At 39.6% G+C, this 22,957-nt stretch overlaps 1 protein-coding gene across 32 annotated transcripts in view; it reads left to right on the top strand.

Annotated features, from left to right (window-relative positions):
• NRXN1 (neurexin 1) overlaps positions 1 to 22,957 on the top strand; it is a 1,076,640-nt gene that overhangs the window by 524,469 nt on the left and 529,214 nt on the right. For all 32 annotated transcript variants that reach the window (XM_084793840.1, XM_084793855.1, XM_084793827.1 and 29 more), the window contains 2 exons: positions 308 to 498; positions 21,827 to 22,000. In XM_084793840.1, coding sequence (XP_084649966.1) covers positions 308 to 498; positions 21,827 to 22,000 — 365 coding nt within the window. The remainder of the gene's footprint in view (positions 1 to 307; positions 499 to 21,826; positions 22,001 to 22,957) is intronic.

The raw sequence follows: 22,957 nt of genomic DNA, 5'->3' as shown, positions 1-22,957 counted from the left end.
AGAGGCCTTAGTGGAACAGAAAGACAAATGGAGTAGGAAGTGTACATTAGAGCTTGACATATGAGAACTCACCTCCCAGGAGAAGAATTGCCATGCCAGTGTGATTAACCAAATGAGAAGACAATGGGGACGCGGAATTCATAATGAAAGGTGATACCTTCTCTGTTTAGTTTCACATAGAAGCAACTCTGCTTCAAGATTCCAGAGGGAAGAATCCACCTGAAACTCTCCATCTGCAATGTCTTGTTTACCATCATCACTCCTTCAGAAAGCAATGACTCTTTTCTTTATTTCATTTTCTTTCTAGGTACTTACATTATGTGTTTGACTTGGGAAATGGTGCTAACCTCATCAAAGGGAGCTCAAATAAACCACTCAATGACAATCAGTGGCATAATGTGATGATTTCAAGGGACACCAGCAATCTCCACACTGTAAAAATCGACACGAAGATCACAACGCAAATCACTGCAGGAGCCAGAAACTTAGACCTCAAGAGTAAGTACTGGTTAAGTCACAGTATGAGCATCTCTCCAACATCTGTATACGAGTGAAAAAGAGCCCTTTGCTTAGGGCACATACACACGCCTTCTGCAAAGGCTGACCAGAATTTCAGTTTTTGCACATGTTTAATAATACAACACACAAGTCTCTGTTCTTCCTTTAATGTGGCATGAACATATGTATTTTTAATAACAGTTCAAAAATGCAACACCTAAGAATGAATGCATGATTAAAATTTAAAGAATGAGAAAATGTGCTCATAATCCTGATATTGTTAAGAAAAGTAGGCACCTGTAATTTTTTTCAGTCTCAATGCTTTTCTATCAATTTGGAGTTAAGGAACCAGATGTATATTGAACTTCAAGAACATTTTAGTTTTATCCCCCATTTTGGGTCAGATTTCCCAGATGACTTCAGACCTTTTTACCAACAGCTCTGAGCTTGGGTTATCCTTTGTGATCAGGAGTGAGTTTTATTTTCCTCACCACCTCTCTAACATACACATGTACACACATACATATATAAGTTCCTGTTATATGTCTCTTTATATTTATCTATCTATCTATAATCTATCTATAATCTATTTATCTATCTAAGATCTATCTTTTATTATTTCTATCTTTATCTATTTCTCTCTGTGTGTCTCTCTCTTTCTGTCTCTCTATCACTCTCTGACACACACACACACACACACACACACACACACACACACTGAATGCTGCTTTAATGAGCTTTTGAGAAAGTTTTAGCTGACATTTACTTCCTTATTGAGAATTAGTTTTTCTAATGCTTAGCAGGCAAGTTTAATAGAGAAAATGAAAATTAGATTCTATTTGAATGGGCCTTTGTAATTCACTGTGGATCATAATCATGTATTCCGACATGATGCACTGGACAGAAAGTACTGGAGAGGTGAGGTATCAATGACTCACCCAGGGATGGAGCTCCTTCTAGAGAAAGCAGGAAACCCATATTGAAGCACACCTCTCTCTTACCTCCTGTGTCTTCCTGATGTGAGGCAAAGCCCCTCAGACATCATTTCAGGCATATTTCACTTTTAAAAGCTGCTCATTTATATTAATAAGATCTCTCCCTTTGATTCAAGATGTAAATACTTTGGAGAGTTACAGAGCTAGAGAAGGAAAATCTAACAGCAGCCTTTCAAGAGAAAAGCACAGCTTCTAAACAAGCTGAAAGAAGAAAGTATTTCAGGTTGTATAATTGTAGATCATATTAACAATGCTGGATCTTTTTTTGTCACATGTGAAATATTTGGTAATGGTTGTCTCCCTTCTTTCATAGGGATCCCCTTGTTAACTTCAAAGGGCTCTCTCATTTGCCCCAAATCTAATAGCTTAGCTGAAGCCTAACACGATATTCAAAGGAATGCAGTTTAACAAGCTCTGCTGCTTCTGTATTCTCTATGACAGAAGCGAGCTGAGTATCTGGCTCCTATTCAGAGGACACCCTCATTTTGCCTGGTGAACTGAGGAGGCCATTTTCAAGGAAAATGGGGCTAGTATTGTGAAGTCTTGTTTGTGTCAGAGAGATCTCAAGGCACATACATGATTTGTCACTAGACACCTCAGATGCCATGAAAGAGATTCAAATGGCAAAAAATATATGATTCTCCATTGTTTGAAGGATTCAATAGTTTCCAAACATGAGCAATGAAAGCCAGTAGGTCCTGTCTCCTAAAAGCAAGTATTTGCTTCTTTTTCATTAAAATAGATGTGAGCATAATAAGAGGTTTTAATAGGATTCTTTCTGATAAGGGTGTATTCTATAAAGATAGCTGTACAAATCTTAGATTCATTTTCTTAAAACATGGGCTGCTTTCTACCACTGATAATAAGAGAAGCATTTCCTTAGAAGGATCCAGAGGGTCCTAGAAACCTACTAGAAGAATATTATGAAGGGCAGAACTAGGCCCAGGGGTCCTGCTCCAACTATGGCACCAACCAAAGACAATACGTGCAGTAAACATCGATATCCTACCCAGATCTAGCCAATGGACAGGATATTCTCCACAGTTGAGTGAAGAGTGGTGTCTGCCTTTCACATGAACTCTGGTGCCTCATATTTGACCACGTTCCCTTGATGAGGAGGCCCGGTGGCACTCAGGGGAAGGATAGCAGGCTACCAAGAAGTGACTTGATACCCTATGAGTATATACAGGAGGAGGAGGTCCCCCTCAGTCACAATCATAGGGGAAGGGAGTAAGGTGAAAGCAGGAGGGAGGGAGGAATGGGAGGATACAAGGGATGGGATAACAATTGAGATGTAATATGAATGGATAAATAAAAACAATTAAAAAAGCATTTCCTACACTAAAAATAACTAAAGCCATGGGCTTCATGGGGAGTGGACAAACTCAGATGTCGAGACTGAGATTCTTGCTAAATACATGTTTTTTTAAAAAAACAAAAAATCAGTTTAAGTCAGAGGTTAATCCCCCAGGTGAATAATTGGTGTATTTGTTTGTTCACATGTGTGCGTTTGTGTGTGAGTGCACAGGCAGAGGTCTGCACGCCCTAGAAGAGGATGTTGAGTGTCTTGCATTATCACTCTCTCTGGGACAGGAATCTTCAACCACACTGCACTTCTGTACTGGGTTACAGGCACATGGATGGCCAGGAGGCGGCCTGTGTGTGTTCTGGGATACTAACTGAGAGTCTCAAGCTTGTGTCTGAGGCACTCTTATTTAGAGATCTATCTCTTTGGGCTGTACAACAGAGACTTTTTTACCAATTATCACCCTGCTAAATGCTGTGAAACTGCTGAGCCTCCAGACCTCTCAGATCAGGTCACAAAAGGAGAACTAGTCTGTGAGACTCGGCTGAAGTTTCATCTTATAAGTGGATGTGTGGTTTTTAATAGGAACAGTAACGACAAGAAACACAATGAAGAGAGGGCATGCTGTAAGACGTCATCTCCCATCGGTTCCCAGCTTTGCTTTTCAGGACTGCAGTGCTGGCCAGATGCTATTTGCTGAGCCTTGACCTTTGTAGCACATGGCAGAGAAAACAGCTATGGTGCCACATGTGGGTACTGAAACCAGGCTGAGCATGAAGACTTTCTGAAGAAGCTATGTTTAAGGGGTACATGAAGGACACGTGAAAACCACAAAGCACTCTTTCTCCTTCCCTCCTGGGCACCCGGGAAATAACCATGCGCGGCAGTCACAAAGGGCGGAGCCCTAGAGTGCAGGAAACAGGAAAATCATCTTATCTGAGTCAGTGGTTTTATTTTCAGTTTATTTTCACTGAGATTCACCCTCTTAGAATTATCCATACCCTCTTCAAATTAGTGCAGACATCTTTACTTCTCTTAAGTGAGACCAGTTAACTTAGTTAAACCACACAGCTGTGGTAGTTTGTGACTAGCAGCATTACATATCCTTCTCAGTATAGATGACCAAGGATGCCCGGGAACTGTTAATGGGTGTCTCGTTAAGGTCCTCACTACAAGCCGTGAACTAGCACCCTGAAACAAGGCACCGTTTATGCTAAACGAACTATAACTAAATTTTCAGACTAGTTCGGGCGCGTTCAGGGTGGCATGACAGTAGACTATAACTCACTTTTCAATTGCTTTGTGTGGACCTTTGTTTTCGCGGATTGACATTAATCCGTCCTCCTGTGAAGTCACTTGGCTGAATCAGATTTTTGACACTTTCACTTACATTACGATACCTGAAAGAAACAGCAGAGGGCAGCAGAGGGCCACGCACTATGTTACACGATGTTGGGGCGGGGCGAGTAACTTGCTGGGTTTGCTCTAGGAAACAGAATCTCTTTGTTTCCAGAATCCACATTTAGCCTTCACTGTAATGCGCGCTTTTGTCCATGACTGTATTTCATCTTGTAGACTTAGAAATGTGAAACCCAGAACTCTCTCTTCCCCACCTCGACTCAGGTCACAAACAAGCCTCAATCTAAGGATCCTTCCAGAACGGGAATTCCGTGCTGATGACCTTGTTTAAATGCTCTTTCCTGACACTGCCCACGTCTCGTGGGTGGATGCCTCTCGCTGATGATACAGTTTGTTTTCGTCTTTACTCCCAGCTGCCGGTGTCCATCCCCTTTGGGTATTATACACAAACTGAAGCACGCAGTGAGAGGCACAGTGTTCTCTCGCTCGCTCAGGACTGATTCCATAGCACGATTGTATTCATTCTGGGACTTTTGAGTCCTGCCCTCTTTAGCTAGATAGTGCAATCCCTCTTGTCCTAATTTGGCAATTTGTATGTTAAGTTATATGGGAAAGAGCTGGTATTCATTGAGTCCCTATTAAATACTTGATAGATTTAAATGAGGTTATCTTATCGTATGTAATCCTTATGAGTGTAGGGGAATTTGAATTGAGGTCAGTCTTGCTTATTCATTTATCTAGTTCAAGAATTAAAAATAGAAAAGACGAATAGTTTGGGGTCTCCATCTTCCATGGGTGCCCTTATTTAAGTATTAAGATAATCTGTCAGCAAATTGAGAGGCTCAATTTAATTTCATTAGGGCCGACCGTATTCCTAGGTGCATACCAGATAGTGCCCTCAGGTGGCCACTTAGCAGAATTACACTGAGTAACTGGCTACATCTAGGTCAGCCAGGTGTTGAGCATTTTGTCCCTTCCTCCTCCTTTATCTCTCTTAGAAGTCCCAAATTGTTTCTTTCCTCAATTCCTTTTAGCATTTTTCATATCCTCACTCAAATCTCAGCCTGAAGGGAGCTGGCTGCCTCCTATTGTGCCTCCCACACTCAAACCACTGAAGGACGCCACCATCAGAAGCTGCCAGGACTTCCCACTCTAGCAGTCTCTAAGTGAAGATTTGCATACGTCATGTGCTCTTTTCTTTTGTAACTCTGATCAGTCTGATATCCAGTGGCCCTCATTCTCTGGACCTGAATATAAGGCACACCTGCCTGTCTTCTACCTTCTCACATTGCACTTTGACAAACCATTTACTGAGGGAATGTCAGTTCCCAGTACTGATCACATTGAAACATGTCTGCGCTTTGTTTTCCTGCACATGTAACTTCTGGTAGCCCATTTGTCTTGCCTGGGTTATTTTGATCAAGTAGAAAATGTTCAGACAAGACTCTGACTTTGAGCCTACCCTTAGAGCTGGATGTGACATCGACAGTGAAAGAAATGCCTGTTGGTTTCCTGTTTATAATGTAATGAGATTTGTGAGAGGTTATTTTAAGGCCCCGTTGCAAAGTTAGAGACAAGAAGCCTTTCCAGTGGCTAACAAGGCTACTCAGAGTGTAAGGAGTTTGTTCTAATTGCTGCAGTGGGATCCTCAAAACACCTGCGTGTCCCTGGCACCTGCTCCCTCCGCCCTAGTCCCTAAGACATTTTACCAACCTGTTTTCTTACTATTATCATGGATTTGAGACCCCCTTTCTACCCTGCCTCCTGGCACTGCCCTGAGAGATAACATCTCATTACTGGCAGCACTTCAGCTTTAGTCTGCTTCCCTTTATCTCACTCTCAAATTCCCCCAAACGTGGGATTTAAACACAGTGAGTCGACCTGTCACTATGGGCTCCAGAATGTCGCAGGTGTTTTCCCAGCTGCTGTGGCTTGTTTCACTTCTTTACAAATTGTCTATAAATACCCAATTAGATTTTCAGGGCAAGCAGCATGAACCTCTTGAGAAGGACACTGTTTTTAAGGCTCTTTGTGGATCAGAAGGAAGCAACATGGTTTGCTGCTGGTGGAAAGGGGCTTTGAACATCCTGCAGAAGCCGCGGATAGTGGCCTTTGTCGCACACTTTAGAACAACCTTTAGGCTGCAGTGCTGATGGTAGGCGAAGCTTCATGGGGAAGTGGACAACTTTGGAGGAAATCACCACAGCTCAGAACACAAACAATAAGGATGTGAGTCTGTCAAAGAAATACTAGACACTTTTGTTATTTCTTTTCCTGCACAAGAGTTACAGCACAGTTACTTGGAAGACAATTAGAGACATAAAGCCATTGTTTCTCTGTGATAAGTCCATTGAATTTCCAGGCTTTGCAGAAATCAGCCCAAATATATTCTCCTGACTATAAATCCTCTGACAGTTTGTTTAATCCACTCAACCTCCTGGAAGACAGCCTTCCCTTGGCACACACAGTTGTCTGAGACCTCCCGTCTAACATTCACTTTGAGTGTTCCTCTGTCCATGTATAAACTTCAGGCCAGCTTACACTATTGCAGCTTAAGTGTGTATATCCTGTACTGACAACCCTGTTGCTTAAGTCCCATCATCCTTGGCACCCACTTTGGAATCTTTGCTGCCCTAGGCAGAGACATCCTACATTAGTTTAGTTAACCTCTTCCAACTCTGAGACTTCCAGGAACTTGAGGATCACTGAAATCTGACCCAATCTTGTCCCTGATGGAGCAATGTACTCCAGAGAACTGACCTATCCAACTATGTGTCTAGTTAATGTTGTCCAGATGCAGCCTTCTACTTCCCGATCCTTTCCACGAACATTGATGTATGTGTGCCACAGAGGCCAGAGGAGGGAGCCAGGTCTCAGTATCTGAAGAGGTCACTGGATCCCCTAGAGCTGGAGCCTACTGATAGTAGTGAACCACCAATGCAAGAACCAAACTTAGGTCAGTGACCTCTATTGTTTTAATGAAGAAGAGATGGGACAAAGGTCTTGCGATACAAGAAGTCTAAACGTACTCAGATTGCCCTAAGAAAATTTAAAAAAGAAAGAAAGAAAGAAAGAAAGAAAGAAAGAAAGGCAAGGAAGAGAGAGAAAGAAGAGAGAGAGGTAAGGGAATGGTGTGTGTGTTGGGGGATAGAAGCCAGTAACTGCTTCTTTGAGCATCAACTTCCAAGGTTGCTGTCCCTTCTCCTCCCCCAGTTGGCTTTTTCTACTTTCAGAACTTTTATAAGAGAGCACAAAGCCCCTTTCAATGCTCAAGACTCACTTGGATTTGGGGTCCTAGGCCTAAATTCTTTAGAAGCAGATGTAACTAGGATGTATGTCCTCTATGGGACCTGGAACAGGGATGAAAGATAAGTGTGCAGTATGCACTACTGAATTTGTTTAAAGACAACTTGGCTATGAAAGTGCAAAAGAGAAAGCCTAAAAGAGCCCCCAAAGGTGGCTTTTTGTTTACCCATTGGTTCGTTCTCTCTCTCCAGTCCTTATCCCGGATTCCTTCCCATTCATCCAGCACATACACTCCTTTAAAGTTCTTTGGCATTATGGACCTTCAGCTACTATAATTTCCAGTACTAGTGTGCTGTTGTTATTATATCACTGACTACTGCATTTATATGTTTATGAATTTATAAACCATAAGTTTATGGTTCCATCTGTTTTTGAAACGCTTAATGGTCCATGACATAATTATTTGATTTTTTTTTGCTCGGACATAAATATGAATCATAAAGATATACAAAATTGAGCATCTTCACAAAGCAAACTCCTTTCTTAGATCTGTGGGGTTTTTTTTCCCCACTTCATTTCAAAATTATAACAAATTACCTTCCTTGCTGTAATTTTTCTCATTGCTGTCATTTATTGCAGGCTTGACTGCTAAGCTCCTGAGCAAGGTTTATATATGAAGCATTGCACCAAATAGGCAAGATGATCTAATATAACCAAGCCACAATGCTACTTTTTACATTAAGCCATCACTTCAAAATGTGCAGTGTTGGGGTATTTGAATCGTTGAATCCTTGAATCATGCACAGGTCCTTGAAATACATCTGAGTTTTCTTTTAAGGAAATTTTATAATAATTTAATATTATAAAAGCATCTATAATGCAAAAATTTAAATAGTGCTGTCTGGCAAAATAGCTCAGCAGTTAAGAGCATGGGCTGCGATTGTTGAAGACCCGAATTTGGTTCCCAGAGCCCACATGGGATCCATCCCTCATAATCAATGCCAGCTATGTGATGGCTTCATCTTTCCTCAGTGATGTGCAAGTACCCTGCCTAACTCACACATATTTTGAAAACTCTTTACGTGAAATAAATGTTATTATTCAAATTTCAGAAGTGAAGATAGGATCATGGTGTCCACAATAGCAGGACAAAAGGCAACATATTCATATTTCTGCCGTTTTCTACTCGAATGAGGAAAAAAAATCTTACTTCACACACTTAGTACAACAGATATGTTGTCATCTTCAGTAATGGATCTTTTACTATTTTGTGGGTTCTTTCTTCCACTTTCTCTGCCTCTTTTCTCCTTCCCTTTCTACCCCCTAACACTAGATAAGATAGAAAAAGGGGTAGAAATTAAAGAGATCCCTGATTAAAGTCAGGGGTCAAAAATGGGGCACTTTATCATCAGACTACTTACGGCAGATTAATGACATAGAGTTCCTTGGGGGTAATTTCGATCTTTGCCATTCGGATATCTAATTTCTTCTTGTTGTTTCTTCTTTTTTGCACTACTTCTTAATAAACTACAGCCAACAGCAGCCAACAACCAACCAACAGCCCACCACACACTTCAGGGCCCTAGCCCAAAATTCCAGACTTCACACAATCACAGAGACTATCTGCAGCCCAGAGAACTACACCTCTGCTAGAGCTCAGGGGATCCTGAGTCTCTTGCCTTAGCTTCTGAAGTCTTCTTGAGGCACTAGAGCAAAACATTTTACTTGCTCTACGTTATTCTATGTGCCCATAGTATGGTAGCATTTGCAGATACTTAAAGGAGGGCCAGCAAACATAAATCCTGTGGTGGCGTGACTAGGGATTGGCTTGCAAATCACTCATTAGCTGGTTTAACAGGATAACTTTTCGTCTTTCAACTGTTATACTGCCTTTCATTTCCCTTAGTCTTCAGAGTAAATTTTTCAATGACTTTGAAGATGAATCCATCCTCACACATTTTTGCATTTTGAACAAGTAAAGCACTTGGAGAGATACTCTGGCATACTGCAGGATCTAGTGGTTATATGAAAGTAGCCTATCTTTCACCTTGGGAAAAAAATTCCTTTTTAGTTAAAAAATTACAAAAAAAATCTAATGCTTAAGGGAAAAATAAATACTTTATTTAACTTTGTAAGTTTCATGACAGCTTAGTTCTCTACCAATGCCTGTAAACCGTATTCAGCTTTACCATTGTTCTACATTGCTGCATAATTTCAAACTACCCAGAAAACCAGCAATGAATAGAACTTCTTATCCTTGTATATTGAGATAGTCTAAGACTAATTTTTTTTACATGAATGAAAAAGCCCGTCATTATAGGAAATAGAAGTTCTCTTATTGAAATAACTGGAGATCTAGCCGACCCAAATAAGTTTTCAGTTATTTTAAGATGAGAAAATTTAAATTATTCAAAATAAAATGTTTATTAAAAAGTCAAAGTATTAAATAGAGCAACATAAAAATTTCAGGAAAAAGAAAGATTTACTTTGACTTTATATGTATCTTCATTCATTACCAGAAGCCATTTCTAACTTAACTTATTTGTGGTGTGTGTGTGTGTGTGTGTGTGTGTGTGTGTGTGTGTGTGTCTACGTGTGTTGAGATTAGATTTCTCTGTGTAGTCCTGGTTGTCCTGAGACTCTCTTTAGTAGACCAGGCTGTCCTCAAACTCAGAGGTCCACCTGCCTCTGCCTCCCAAATGTTAGGATTAGAAGCAAGTGTCACTACCTATTGAATTAAAGGTATTTCTATTCCCACTCTAGCTCCCAAATAATGCGTCTGAGATGTGTTATATTTATTAAAAAGCTTTAAATCCTGATAGCTGGGCAGATTCTCATTTATCCTAACCCAACTAGGCTAGCCTGAGCTACTTCTCAGCCACACACCCTGTTACCTGCCCTTCCTTCTCACCTCGGCTGCTCCTGCTCCATCTTTGTCCTTATGGCCACTCACTCATAGCCTGGTGATTTCTTTGTGCTTCTCTTCCTCCTCCTCTTCCTCTCCCCCCCTCCACCTGAGACCCCTCACACACCAGAGATGATAGAGAAAAAATATTTTTTAGACAACACCGAGAAAGGAGATCCTTCAAGTAATGACAAAACCAGTATCTGCTAGCATTTAGCTCACTGCTGTTTCACAATTAGCAATTGAATATACAGAGACACACCTTAATACTATGTGAATGAAGGTCCCTTCTACAGCCATGCCTAACTGACACTACTTATTTTTCTCCTGATGTAGATTATTTTTTGAAAATTTTATTAATTTATTTATTCACTTTACATCCCAATTGTAGACCCCCTTCCTTCCCTCTCGATCTCATCCTCTTGTCCTCTTCCCCTTGTCCCTCCTCTGTTCATCAGAGAAAAGATCCCTCTACCCCTTCCCATCCTAGCCCCACCCATCCCATCTCCCACTCCCTCATCCCATCTCCCGACCCGTGCTGTTGCAATGCACTTTAGCTCATCAAGTGGCATCAGGAATGAGTGTGTCCTCTTGGCAAAGTATAAGGATTCTTGTGGAGAGTTAGGGGAAGGATAGAAGGACCTGGAAGTGACAGGAGCTCCACAAAAAGACCAACAATCCCAACTAACAAGGGTCCAGAGGGGCTTACAGAGACTGGAGCACCAAGGACCATACTGAGACTGCACCTAGGTCCCCTATGCAGATGCAGAGAATGGGCAGCTCAGGCTTCTTGTGGGTCCCTGACGTGGACTCTGTTGCCTGCTTTTTGATCAGTTCCCCTTGTCGGGGCTCCCTCACTAGGCCACAGGGGAAGAGGACACATTGAGAATAATTTTAGTAAAAGTAGTAGAGAGAGAAAGTAGCCTTGGAGTGGAGGCTTCATTTTTCGATACCAGAAGGATTGTGCTGACCCAGTGACTCCTTCTTCCTGATGATGCTTTGGTTACTTGTCAGGACTAGATAATAATAGTCCCTGAGTATCCTAAAGAGTTTGGAAAAGTCAAATCCCTCTCAAGCTTAGTAAAATAATAATGATGATGATAATAATAATAATAATAGTAATAATAATAATAATAAGATGATGATGATGATGATGATGATGATGATGATGATGATGCAAATTCTGGCAGTATGTGTAGTCTTAGCAAGACCATCTGCAGGTCAAATAGATATCATAGCACAAAAAGAAAGCAGAAACATATGATGACAGAAGTGTCCCTGTTAAAGGGACTGATGTCAGGCATACACACGTGCTGGGAACAAAAGGAACTCGTTGAAAAAATTCTCTACCTGGATTTCTCTCAAAAGCCAAATGTTAAATTCTACATTTAAAGCCACAAAATGAAGTTAGCTTGACGTGGATTTATTTGTCTGAACACACCCCATCTGCCAGTGTCACTGGCATAGAGTAGATTTAAAAGAAGATGGATTACCATATGCACCTTCATCGCAGTTTCCTTCCATTAGTCTCCATTTAGCATGCCCACCAGGTTTTTCTCAGTCTGTTGGCCAAACACGTAAACAAAATCTGTCTTCATGTTATATGTCTCAAAGAATCCTTTAAAAGCAAAAATTGTTCTATAGGCATTTTTCTCAAAATTTCAGCTAGAAATTAAATGTCAAAATTGAAACAATTTTCTAGTCTTTCCATAAAAATAAATTAAAATATTAACTCTCAAAATCTGGCTATAGGAATGTGTTGGGGTCTGCACTCAAGCCTTTTAGACTGTCCAATCCTCACATGAAAATATTAGTAGTATGATATGACAGGGTTAGCTGCACGTTTCTGACTTTATTCTCTGTGAACAACAGTTAAAAAGTGGCCTCTGCATCCAAAATTTAAATGCTCATGTCATAAGAGTTTGAACCACTGCCGAGAAGTTGATGCCAAGTAGTTATAATTATGTGTTTTGGGGTTTTTTGTTATTTGTTTGTTTTCTGTGGGGTCAGAAAACAAACTGCTTTTTCTTCTAGGATTTTTCAGTTTGCAGATGCTTCTTTCTCTGAGCTGAGAATCTGACACCTTGCTGGGCCTCCACTAATACCACTGTTACTTTTCTCAACTGATTATAACTTTCCAAATTCCATGTAACTTTTAATAATGGGCCTTTTGTCTTTGGAGTGCACACTGTGTAAACTAGGACAGATTAACTGAAATAATCATAGCTTCAGAAGACTGGACTTTGTGTGGTTCCTGTTTTGGGGCAATGTTGTCCCTATCCATAGGACCTTAGCAGCAGGCATAGCAGGTGTCCCTGATGAACTTTACTTACTGATAGCTTACTGAACAATACCAATAAAACAATGCTTATGCAGTACTTTGTAAGCTTGAGTGCATTTCACAGATGCCGGTTATTATTGTATTATGATAAAGTCAGAGCTTTCTTCCCCATTTTTTGTCAGTGCTGGACTGATGATTCAGTGATTCCAGGGTCTGGTGAATGCTGGACAAACACCATGTCACCATGTTATGACTAGCACCTTCCTGTCCTAGTTTTGGTCATGGCAGTGCCTGACACTAGTGAACAACGACTCAAAAAGAAAGGAGGCCCTTGTTCAAACAGACAAGATTCTCGTCTTTAAACTTAGTTGTCATTGCTTTTAGGGAATGCACAGGTTCTGTTGTTGATATTATTGTTTGTGCTTTAGCTGAAGGAATATGTCCTTGGGTGTGGGAGGGAAGTGTCAGGTCAGGACACCTAGAGCCAGCAAGGAAGATGAGAAAAAGGATTTTCACTGGAGAAGGTCTCTGTTTCTAGCAACCATTGCGTGATGGCTCAAAGACAAGCTGGAACGAAGGGAGACACATGCAAATCAAAAAGGACTGCAAATGGAGATTGTTGAACTTCTTGGGGGTGAAGATAGAGGGGTTCCACTAGCTAGACCGTGTTCTACATTCAAGTAAAAGTGTTCTTCACTCTGTGTTAACACCAGGGCCACAGAGCAGATGAAACTGAAAAGAAGGAGCAGTGTCCATAATGTAAACTATGATATGGAGGTTGCACGTGTGAGGCTGTACTTGTTTATAATGCAGCACAGGGTATGCCTGGACATCCTGACAGCTCAAGTAGAGAGACAGGATAGGAGCAAACTGGCTCCCCACAAGGATTTCAGACTTTTTTTGGCTTCACAAGAAAACTAAGAGATGGGTTCTCGCTATCACACATTGATATGTCAAAGTGCTTCTACATTTCTACTTTATCTCTTTACCTCTCACCGTAAATAAATGCAGTGCATGTTAACTAAAACCACCCTGAATTCACCCTAACAAATGACTCTATAAAACAGAAAACAGTGTCACTGAACCACATTTTCTTAATGGACTTTGCAGCTTAACCTCTGTGTTTATTCGAAAGGTCAGTAGAAGACACATCCCCTTGATTAATGTTATAGCATGTTTCTCAGAGAAAGGGAATCAGAAACACATGAGTGCTATATCAATACTGCTTCCACTGTGCCTTCTTACTCAGATGATTTTTTATCGACTCTGAACTATTACTATTCATTATGCATCTATAAATGACTCAACAAATAATCACCGAGTCCTCCTAAGTGAAAGTGAAATTTTAAAGTGTCACCACGCTTATCTCTTCAAAGCACTGAAAACAACACACTTGGGGGCAGGGGATGGAAAACTGTGCCTGGATTTAAAGATCATATGGATTTGAGACTGAAAATTAGACAACTATTTTATCAAGGTAGAATTTGAGTTGAACACTTAAAATTGAGTAGAGTCTTGAAATGCGGCATTGGCAGAAGGAAGGCATTTGTAAGGAAATTAATGTATAGTACAAACTCTGATGAAATGGCAGGAAAACACAAGATTAGAGAAACAAAAGTGACGGCAGATGACTGAAAAATCAAGGTATAGGAACAAGTCATCTGCCTGGGAAGCAGCGCTGGGGAAACCAAGTTTAAAGTTTATGAAGAGATTTCATGTGAGGCTGTTTCTAGTTTAGATTGTAGAGGGAGTGAGATATTGAACAGACCAGGACACAGTAGGATGCTAGTACGATGGCTCAGATAAACAAGTGCTTGCCAAGCAAGTTGATGGTCTGAATTTGATCCACAGAAACTGTATTAAGGTAAACGGGGAAAAATCAGCCCTATAAAGTTGTTTTCTAAAATATACACACATGCTGCGGCATGTACACACCTACGCACATATCCGGATATACACACATTAATAATAACCTGACAAAATGTGAAGGTTGATGTGGAGTCAGTAAGGATAGTGGAGGGAGGTAGAATTACTAGATAATGAATGATTACAAGGGAAATAAAGTCAGCAAGAAGTAGAAATGATAGTGAAAATGGAGAGACCTGTGTTGGCAAAGTTACTTGTAGGAATAGGTTGAGTGTCAGGCATTAGAAACAAAATAGAGCTAAGGAATCATTTGGAAAAATTTTTCCCCTGTGGAGACTGGTAATTTGATTCTTATGAGGCAAGAAGTCTTCAAGGTCAACTTCTCCAGGCAGAGGGACAATTGTTTTTTGGAACCCCTAAATCCAATGTAAGTTTAGAGATAAGATTTTGCAGGCAATTCTAATAGAATTTAACCTAGAGTACGATAGGATTAGACCTTCCACATAGTCTGAGCAGATGACGACATCTGAAGTTGATGGACATCAATGCAGTCAGAGTGGTGGCATCTCTTCAGCAAGGAATTTCTAAAGTTAGCATCAGTGTTTCTCATAGGAATCTGTTAGATGCAGATATTATATCTTAGAGCAAAATATCTACTTGGGTTTTTCCTTTGGGTGGAAAAATGAGTATCTGACATACTTTGACGACCTTGGGTATATGAGGCTTGTTATACCATTATACCTATTTATCTACTAAAAATAGCTCAGGCTTATTTGAGAAATAACCACTTCCTGTGGCTTTTTCTTCTAATAATTGAATATCCTTTATTTCGAAGAGTTTACTGGAAAAATCAAGTGGATATTCTGTTCCTAGAAAAGTTAAATTAATATATGAGTGTTTATTCTTTAAAGATTTCAGATAATTTTTTTTCCTAGCAGAAAATACCTTTTCATATAAACACAATCAGATACGATTTCTCTCCCCAAGAATATTTTCTTTGGTATATCTCAAAGACATCTGACCTGCAGGCATTCCTTTGTGGTGGAACAAGAAAGGATACAAACCTAAGGGCAGAAGTGGAATGTTCCCTGAGGAAAGGAAGGACTCCCCACTTGTAGATCAGGCCCAGAAATCAATGTGGGCAGAGTCAGTCATCTTCATTGCTGAATCCCAAGAAATGAGGGGAATGTTAGAGTACCCTGAATTTAGAATTAGATTTTTCTCCAATACAGCCATAGGAAAAGTATTCAGACAATGTATATGAGTTTAGTTCTTCCCCAAATGATACTTTAGAAGCCTATATTTCCCTAGTGATAAGTATTCACATCTATAAAGCCTGTGTCTTTTTATGTATGCTCTTCTTAGTTAAAATAAAAGTAAGAGTTTAAGAGGCCAGGAAAACTACATATGGATAAACAGGAAAGCTAAGTCAAAGAACTAATTATACCTTGACATTAAGTTCTGCTGCTGTGAGGCTGGGCTGAGACGCTTTGCCTAATTGCCTTCCGCTCCATGTTTTCATAGAGAAAGAAATCACTTCCAACACTTCTTTCATTTGTTTTTGGTTGGAGATCCCCAAAGGATCCTAGCTTAGACTCCTGTTTTGTGAGCCCAGTCCATATCTCAGGACCCCTTATAACACACTAGTGCTCAAATATCACATTGTAATGTCAGTCTCTTCATATATACACCAATTATCCTAGCCTGTCTGACCTTTCCCTGACACACACCTTTTATTTTTATTTATCTTTTTACCAGCCAATATTCAGAAGATCTAATCATGTCCATTCATTTTTCACCCATACACCTTTGTTTGGCTTTTCTGATTATTATTTAACAAGTAGTTGGAGAGTCTTCCACCTCAACCATGCCTTCTCAAATGATCTTTTGTTTTCTCACACAAATACCATGTACACGTTGTCTTCATACTGCATCTGTCCTGTACCCAAGTATTTGCATCTGCATTTATGCCCTCATAAAATATTGTTTCCTATTCCTTCTGACCTCAGGTCTTCCATCATGGCCCATCCTACAAGTTCACAAAAAATCTTTTTATTTCTCTCATTGTATAAGAAGCATTCAGCATGAAATTATAAATTGGCTTTTGGCCTTTATAGAATGTTTTGGATTTTTTGTTTTTGTTTTGTTTTGTTTTGTTTTGTTTTGAGTCAGGGTTTCTCTGTGTTATCTTGGCTGTGCTGGAATCGCTCGATAGACCAGGCTGACCTTGAAATCACATCAATCCGCCTACCTCTGCCTCCCTAGTGCAAGGATTAAAGGCATGTGCCACCATGCTTGGCTGTTTTGCTTATTTTTAATGTCTTGATATGTCTAACTTAGAAAATTCCTGATTATTTTATGAGGTTCTGTGCTGTTTGGTAGTTAAAAGGACCCTGTGCCTTAATCTCTGGCAGTATCCTACAGGATACACTGTAAGCACGTTGATGTCTGTGAACTAGATCAAATTAAATGAATATCAGGTAAAAGTCTCCAATCTGAAACTTCTCACTCCCCAGGAACACATATGACTTCTTTTGATTTTCCAGTGCCATCAGCATAGAATGAGGTACATTACCAGGATCAGCTCAGCCCTAGAGTATCAATCACATGCAGAGTACATGCTGTATACTAAGTACATCAAAATGCTCTCTGTAACCTCAAGGTTTCCCAAAGTAGGCACCATTAATTGCACTCCACAGAGGAACAACCTTACTATCAAAGAAGTAATGCAATGCAATATAATGAGCTTACACTATGGGTACCAGTTGAGTGACAGAGATAGAGCTTCTACAACGACAAAGCTCGCCCACAGTTCCTTACTGATTCCTGTGCAGATGCTAGGGACTAGTCACTGTCTATCATCAGATGGAGTTGTTGAAAGATGCTTTGTGCTTCAGTGTTTATGGTTCTTAATACTAGGATACTGTTGAGATTTCTTTAAGAAACTTACCTCCCACCCATATTTGAGCCTGGCTATATGATGCATGTTTGCCACAATATTTGTTGAAAATGTCTCAATTCCACCTTCTGCTGCATATGGTCCACTTCAAGGACAGTAGTAAAAGCCATCCTGGTGGAGTGGTGGGACTGGGGGAAGGCAACAGGTGAGGTTCCACTACATAGGAAACTTGGCTTTTAATGGATGCCCATCTAGGCCCTGTTCACACACAGGGTCATTAAGAAGCATATCCTCCTTCATATGCACAGGACTTTTACCTGTGAGGACCCATTAGTGCTAATGGGTCATTTCCCTCCTATCTCCCCAAGGATCAAAAGGATATGCTACATCTTTGATGAGGTGGTAATGTATACAGAGCCAAACCCACTTAAGCGTTTCCTTTGTTCTCTTTATACAGAAGCCCACTGGGGGACCTCAAGTCCACTCTACGGTATATGAAAAGTTTATAAAGATAGCACTAGTTCTCAGGAGCTAAGTGCAGATTCACTAATGAATGTAAGAGTGAGCACCAAGGTTATAAATACAGACCCATCCACCTTGAAATGTTTGAGGTTCATATCAGATCCTGCATGGCATGATGTAATGTTTTCTGCTCTTTAATAACACAGGGGATTGTTTACTACTTTCTCTTCCATGAGCAATCAAAATCCATCAGGTAAAGGAGCTTACTAACTAGAAAATAGGATTCAGGGTAGGAAGCTGAAAGGGGAGGAAAGTGGGCCATCTTGAGAATCACCTCTCTGCCACTCCTTACCTTTTTTTTTTCCTCTTGACTTTTTATTTTCCTGTGTGATATCAACCTATAGGGTGCCAAATAATATGTATTGGTTGTTCACCATGCTCAGGCAATATGATAGATTCTAAAACAAACATTGAACACCCTCTAGGATGTTGGAATCTGAAAGAAGCATGCTTATTAAATGTCCAACATTACTTGCATAATTTGTGGTCTTTACTCTCTTATTTAAACTGCTTAGACAGAGATAAAAATTCTTCATTCTGCCCCACACTCTTATCTAATACTATGCCTTTCTTTAGTCCTGAAAAAGATGAAAGCACCTCAATGAATTGAGTTAAGTAAAGAGTCCAGGGAGCATCTCCTTGCATTGATATTAGACATGGAAATATAAACCTTAGCCCACACTCCAAAGTGTGCAAGAAAACAACTTTTTACAATTTTATTTATTTACTTTTATTTCTATTTGAGCTGTGATTCTTTGAGTTAATGAAAATGAGACCTTGAGAAATTCTGGTTCCCTTCTCTCCCTCAAGTATTTTGTAAGTTACAGGGTTGGCCATCAGAAACTCCCAATAGAGTAGAAATAAGGAAATGAGGAAAGTAGAGATAAGGAGAAAGGCTAGAGTCCATCTCAGATACTCTATAGTCCCCGTGCAAACACCCACTGAAATGTTGTCTAGCTGTAATGGGCTTGCAATTGGACCTGGTCAGACTAGGTCAGCTATTTCTGGGTCATCTGGAAATTGTTCTATTGCTTCTACAATATAGTGAAGAATGGAAAGTTCTAGGAAGCATTATAAACTTCCAGGTAGCTAAGTCTATCCTGAAAGTGTTCATCCACAAGGATCTTGCTGATGCTTTTTGGTTCTCCTGAGGAAACTTCCCATCTACATTGCTCACCAAAATCTCCAGTGTTGACAGCATTGAGACCCAGCAGGGGTCAACTTTTAAATTAGAAAGCTGTGCCCTCCTTTTGACACTCACCAACAGCTATGCTCACAGGATTATGCTTCCTGTGTGCGCTATTGCAGTGTAAGAAAGTTTGCTTTCCTTATATAAATGTCTATGTCACATTCCTAGAAAAATTTAGGTTTTAAAAACTCAAATGAAGAAAGCTAATTTTATATCTTTGATTTATGACTCAACTCCTTCTGAGTCTACTAAAAACACAATGGCTGGAAATTTAAGTGACTGGAAAGACAAAAGCAAGGATGGAAATGTGGAAGAAATAACCAAATGCTATTACAAAAAAATATAGTATTGCATGTATTATGTTATCCTTAAATATCAAGGGTGTTGGTTTAGTCAGTGTTATTTAGAAGATTGTGGAGAAACACATTCAATACTTTTTGCACAGATTATATGACATCAGTGGTATTCTATTGTAATAAAGACAGTTAATTTTGTAGGGTAAGGGGCCAGATTTCTCAGTTCTTGGGGATACATGATATTGGTGAAGCTACATACTTTCGTTCTCAATATTTTTACCAACAATTTCCAGGAATGTAAGATTTAGGGCTTTATTTCACTCTGCTTACAATCTAGTGAGTTAGCTTAAGATTGTTTCATGAACACTGGTAGAGGACATAAACTATCGAGATGTCTTGAAGACTTCTTTTTTCACATTTAAACGAATCAATGTATGTCAGTTCTTGTCCTCAGTCTCAGTCTCATAAAGACAGTAGAGCAGCCTAGGTGAGCATTAGGAATGCAGAGTTATTTTTTATGCTGGTAAAATTATACTCAGTGACACGAAGCTAGAATGATTAAGATGAGAGAGACATTTCATGGACAGAAAAGTTAGAGAAGGAGCTGACAGATGTGTGTCAGCAAAACTTGCAGTAGGGAGCTGAAGACTAAAGAATTCTGAGGTCATCCTCCTTATGCTGTGTATCAAATTCATTAGTTACATTGACTAAATGTCATCTGGTCACTGTGAATAAAAAAAGGGATTTCAGTAGTGTTTGTAAAGTTGAAGAACCCTAAACCTAGCAGCCTGTAGACAGCAAAGCTGAGAAAAATGTTCCATTTGACACTACAGAAAAACCAGGAACACAAATTAATATCTTCTTTAAAAGTGCCAAAGTAGCACAGAGTTAAAAGTGGTATTGTTTTTAACTTAGCAGGGAAACATGTAAAGAATTACGTAAGTCAGACTATAAAAGGATTAAAGAAGTGAAGAAGATACTCAAAATAAAGAGAGTTGGACAGAGAAGTGCAGCTGGTCAAAATTCACAGAACAAAAGCTTGTGGGGTGCCTAGTCCCCAGATAAACGTCTATAGCACTACTCTCTCACCGAAGGCACCACTGAGAAACAGGGGGCAGAGGAGCTGGAGAGCCAGGAAAGCTGATGTGAGATTGTGTCTCCTAAAAATGAAAAGGAAGCTAAAACCCCATGATGCTTCAACGACACAGCTGCCTAAACAAGACCTGAAGAAGTACAGTGACAATAGACATGCTAATATGGAAGGCAAAAAATCACATAGGGCCCCACCCATAAGCAAAGAAATATAGACAACTGAAAAATGCTGAGAGCAATAGAAATAATCCAATCAACAGTGAGGCCTGGATGGATCCAGTATCTAGTTCAGCCCTAAAATCACAAGCAAAAGAAGTAACAGTAAAGGAGTGAGCAAGTTGTATTTATATACTTAGGTGTGTATGTGTTTCTGTGCATGTGTCTGTATTTCTGTGTGTGGGCAGGGTATTTGTGTGTGTTTATGTCTCTCTCTCTCTGTGTGTGTGTGTGTGTGTGTGTGTGTGTGTGTGTGTGTCTGAGTCTCTGTATTTGTGTATGAATCTCTCTATGGGTGAGTCTGTGCCTCTGTGTGTCTGTATGTCTGTGTGTCTGTCTGTCTGTCTCTCTTTCTTTGTGTGTGTGTGTGTGTGTGTGTGTGTGTGTGTGTGTGTGTGTGTGTCTGTCTGTCTGTCTGTGTTTCTGTGTCTCTGCATGTGAGTTTCATGTGTGCTTGAGTGTGTGTGTGTGTGTGTGTGTGTGTGTGTGTGTGTGTGTAAAACAATAGGAACTAAAGAAAAAGAAGTCATAATTTCAAAAGAGAACAAGAGGATATGCAAAGAAGTTGCAAGGAGGAAATCAAATGCGGGAGATATAAAAACAGAAGACAAACAAGCAAAAAGATAGTGTAGAATGTGACTTTATTCAGTATAACCATACAGGTCTTCATTCATTGACAGACTCAGAGGCTGGGGATAAGGCTTATTCGATAATAATGCTCCCCTAACGTCCCATCTTTGTCTGTTACATACTTTCACACTGGCAGGGCTCAAAGCAACACAAAGGATAGGTTTTATTGTTCTAGCTTTGGAAAATGGACTTGTAATAACCAAAGAAACTTCCGCAGAATGTAGTTACTAAGTACCTGGGTTGGATTCTTTACAGATACGTTCATTCCCTGGCTATATGCATTTAATCTGGTGGCATCCTAGTAAATTCAGACAGTGCATTTGATGGTTCTCTATAGAAAAATGTCAGATGCTAATATATTATTCAAATGCTACAGTATTTTGTACTTTTAGGAAAACAGTAGGACATAAGATTACCTCATTAACTTATTATAAAATAAACACCATCTCTTGTTTTCCTCATCATACTGTGTATTCAAGGTTGATGCTGACATGCTTTTGTGACAGTTAAATTGTTCTTCCCACAGGTGACTTGTATATTGGAGGAGTGGCTAAAGAAACATACAAGTCCTTGCCGAAACTGGTTCATGCCAAAGAAGGCTTTCAAGGTTGCTTGGCATCTGTGGACTTGAATGGCAGACTTCCAGATCTCATCTCCGATGCTCTTCTCTGCAATGGGCAAATTGAGAGAGGATGCGAAGGTAACACATCTTTGTTTTCACACTACACAATTTTGATACAACCAAAATATAAATTCAGCTGGAACAAAACTCCTCACTTGTCAGCAAAACTTCCGCCAACCAGCAACATTTTTTCACTTAGAGCTCAGAAATCCTTATTCATGTTTTGAACATTTTATTCCACAAATCTTATATTTTCTGAATTATTTGCAAAAATACACTATGGTCCAATGTAGAATAGGAGCTGTAACTATGTCTTTCTCCTTTCTTCTTAACAGACTGTAGTTTGCCCAGCTATTATATTAATCAGTTCTATAATGCTATAATTATAATACTGGAAATCCATTTAGAATGGAAAATATTAATTCCAGTAATTAAGATATTTTAACCCATTTTTAAAACTTTACACTCAGTGAGATTAAAACTGAGAGTAGTTCTCAGATACCCATTCCTAGGCCAGTATTTGATTTTCATGTATCTGATAGCAAGTAATATATTATCTGTTTTGTCAAAAATTATCTGGAGCTAATGAATAATGCTTTCACAATGCACGCGATGCTCTTACATTTGTTCATGCCTTCTATCAGACCAAGAGCTTCAGGAGTAGTTTTTTGACTGCTACTTTCATTTTAGGTAATTTTCACTTCAACATCTCAGGATTTTTTTAGCCAATTCTACCTCCATAAATGTAATTCAATCACATTATCATGAATTGTATGGCTCTAAGTGTATTACTGTTTATTTTATAATGTTCAACATAATTTGATATATTTTTAAAACATATTTATAAGGAATTTTGTATGAGAGGAAAAGAAGAACAAAATGTGATACTTATTTTTAAGGAGAGTATGACTCACTTCTCAGTCAAACTAATGTCATTTTATTTAGCAATTTACCTAAGTCTATGGAACCTTTTAATTTGAAATTACATTTTCCCCCCTCTGAAGCATCTGTTTCTTTCAAAACTTAACTTAAACG

This window comes from Acomys minous (genome assembly GCF_964271855.1).
Source record: "Acomys minous genome assembly, chromosome: 8".
In the NCBI taxonomy this organism is placed as follows: Eukaryota; Metazoa; Chordata; class Mammalia; order Rodentia; family Muridae; genus Acomys; species Acomys minous.
This window is presented reverse-complemented; position numbering and strand designations above follow the sequence as displayed.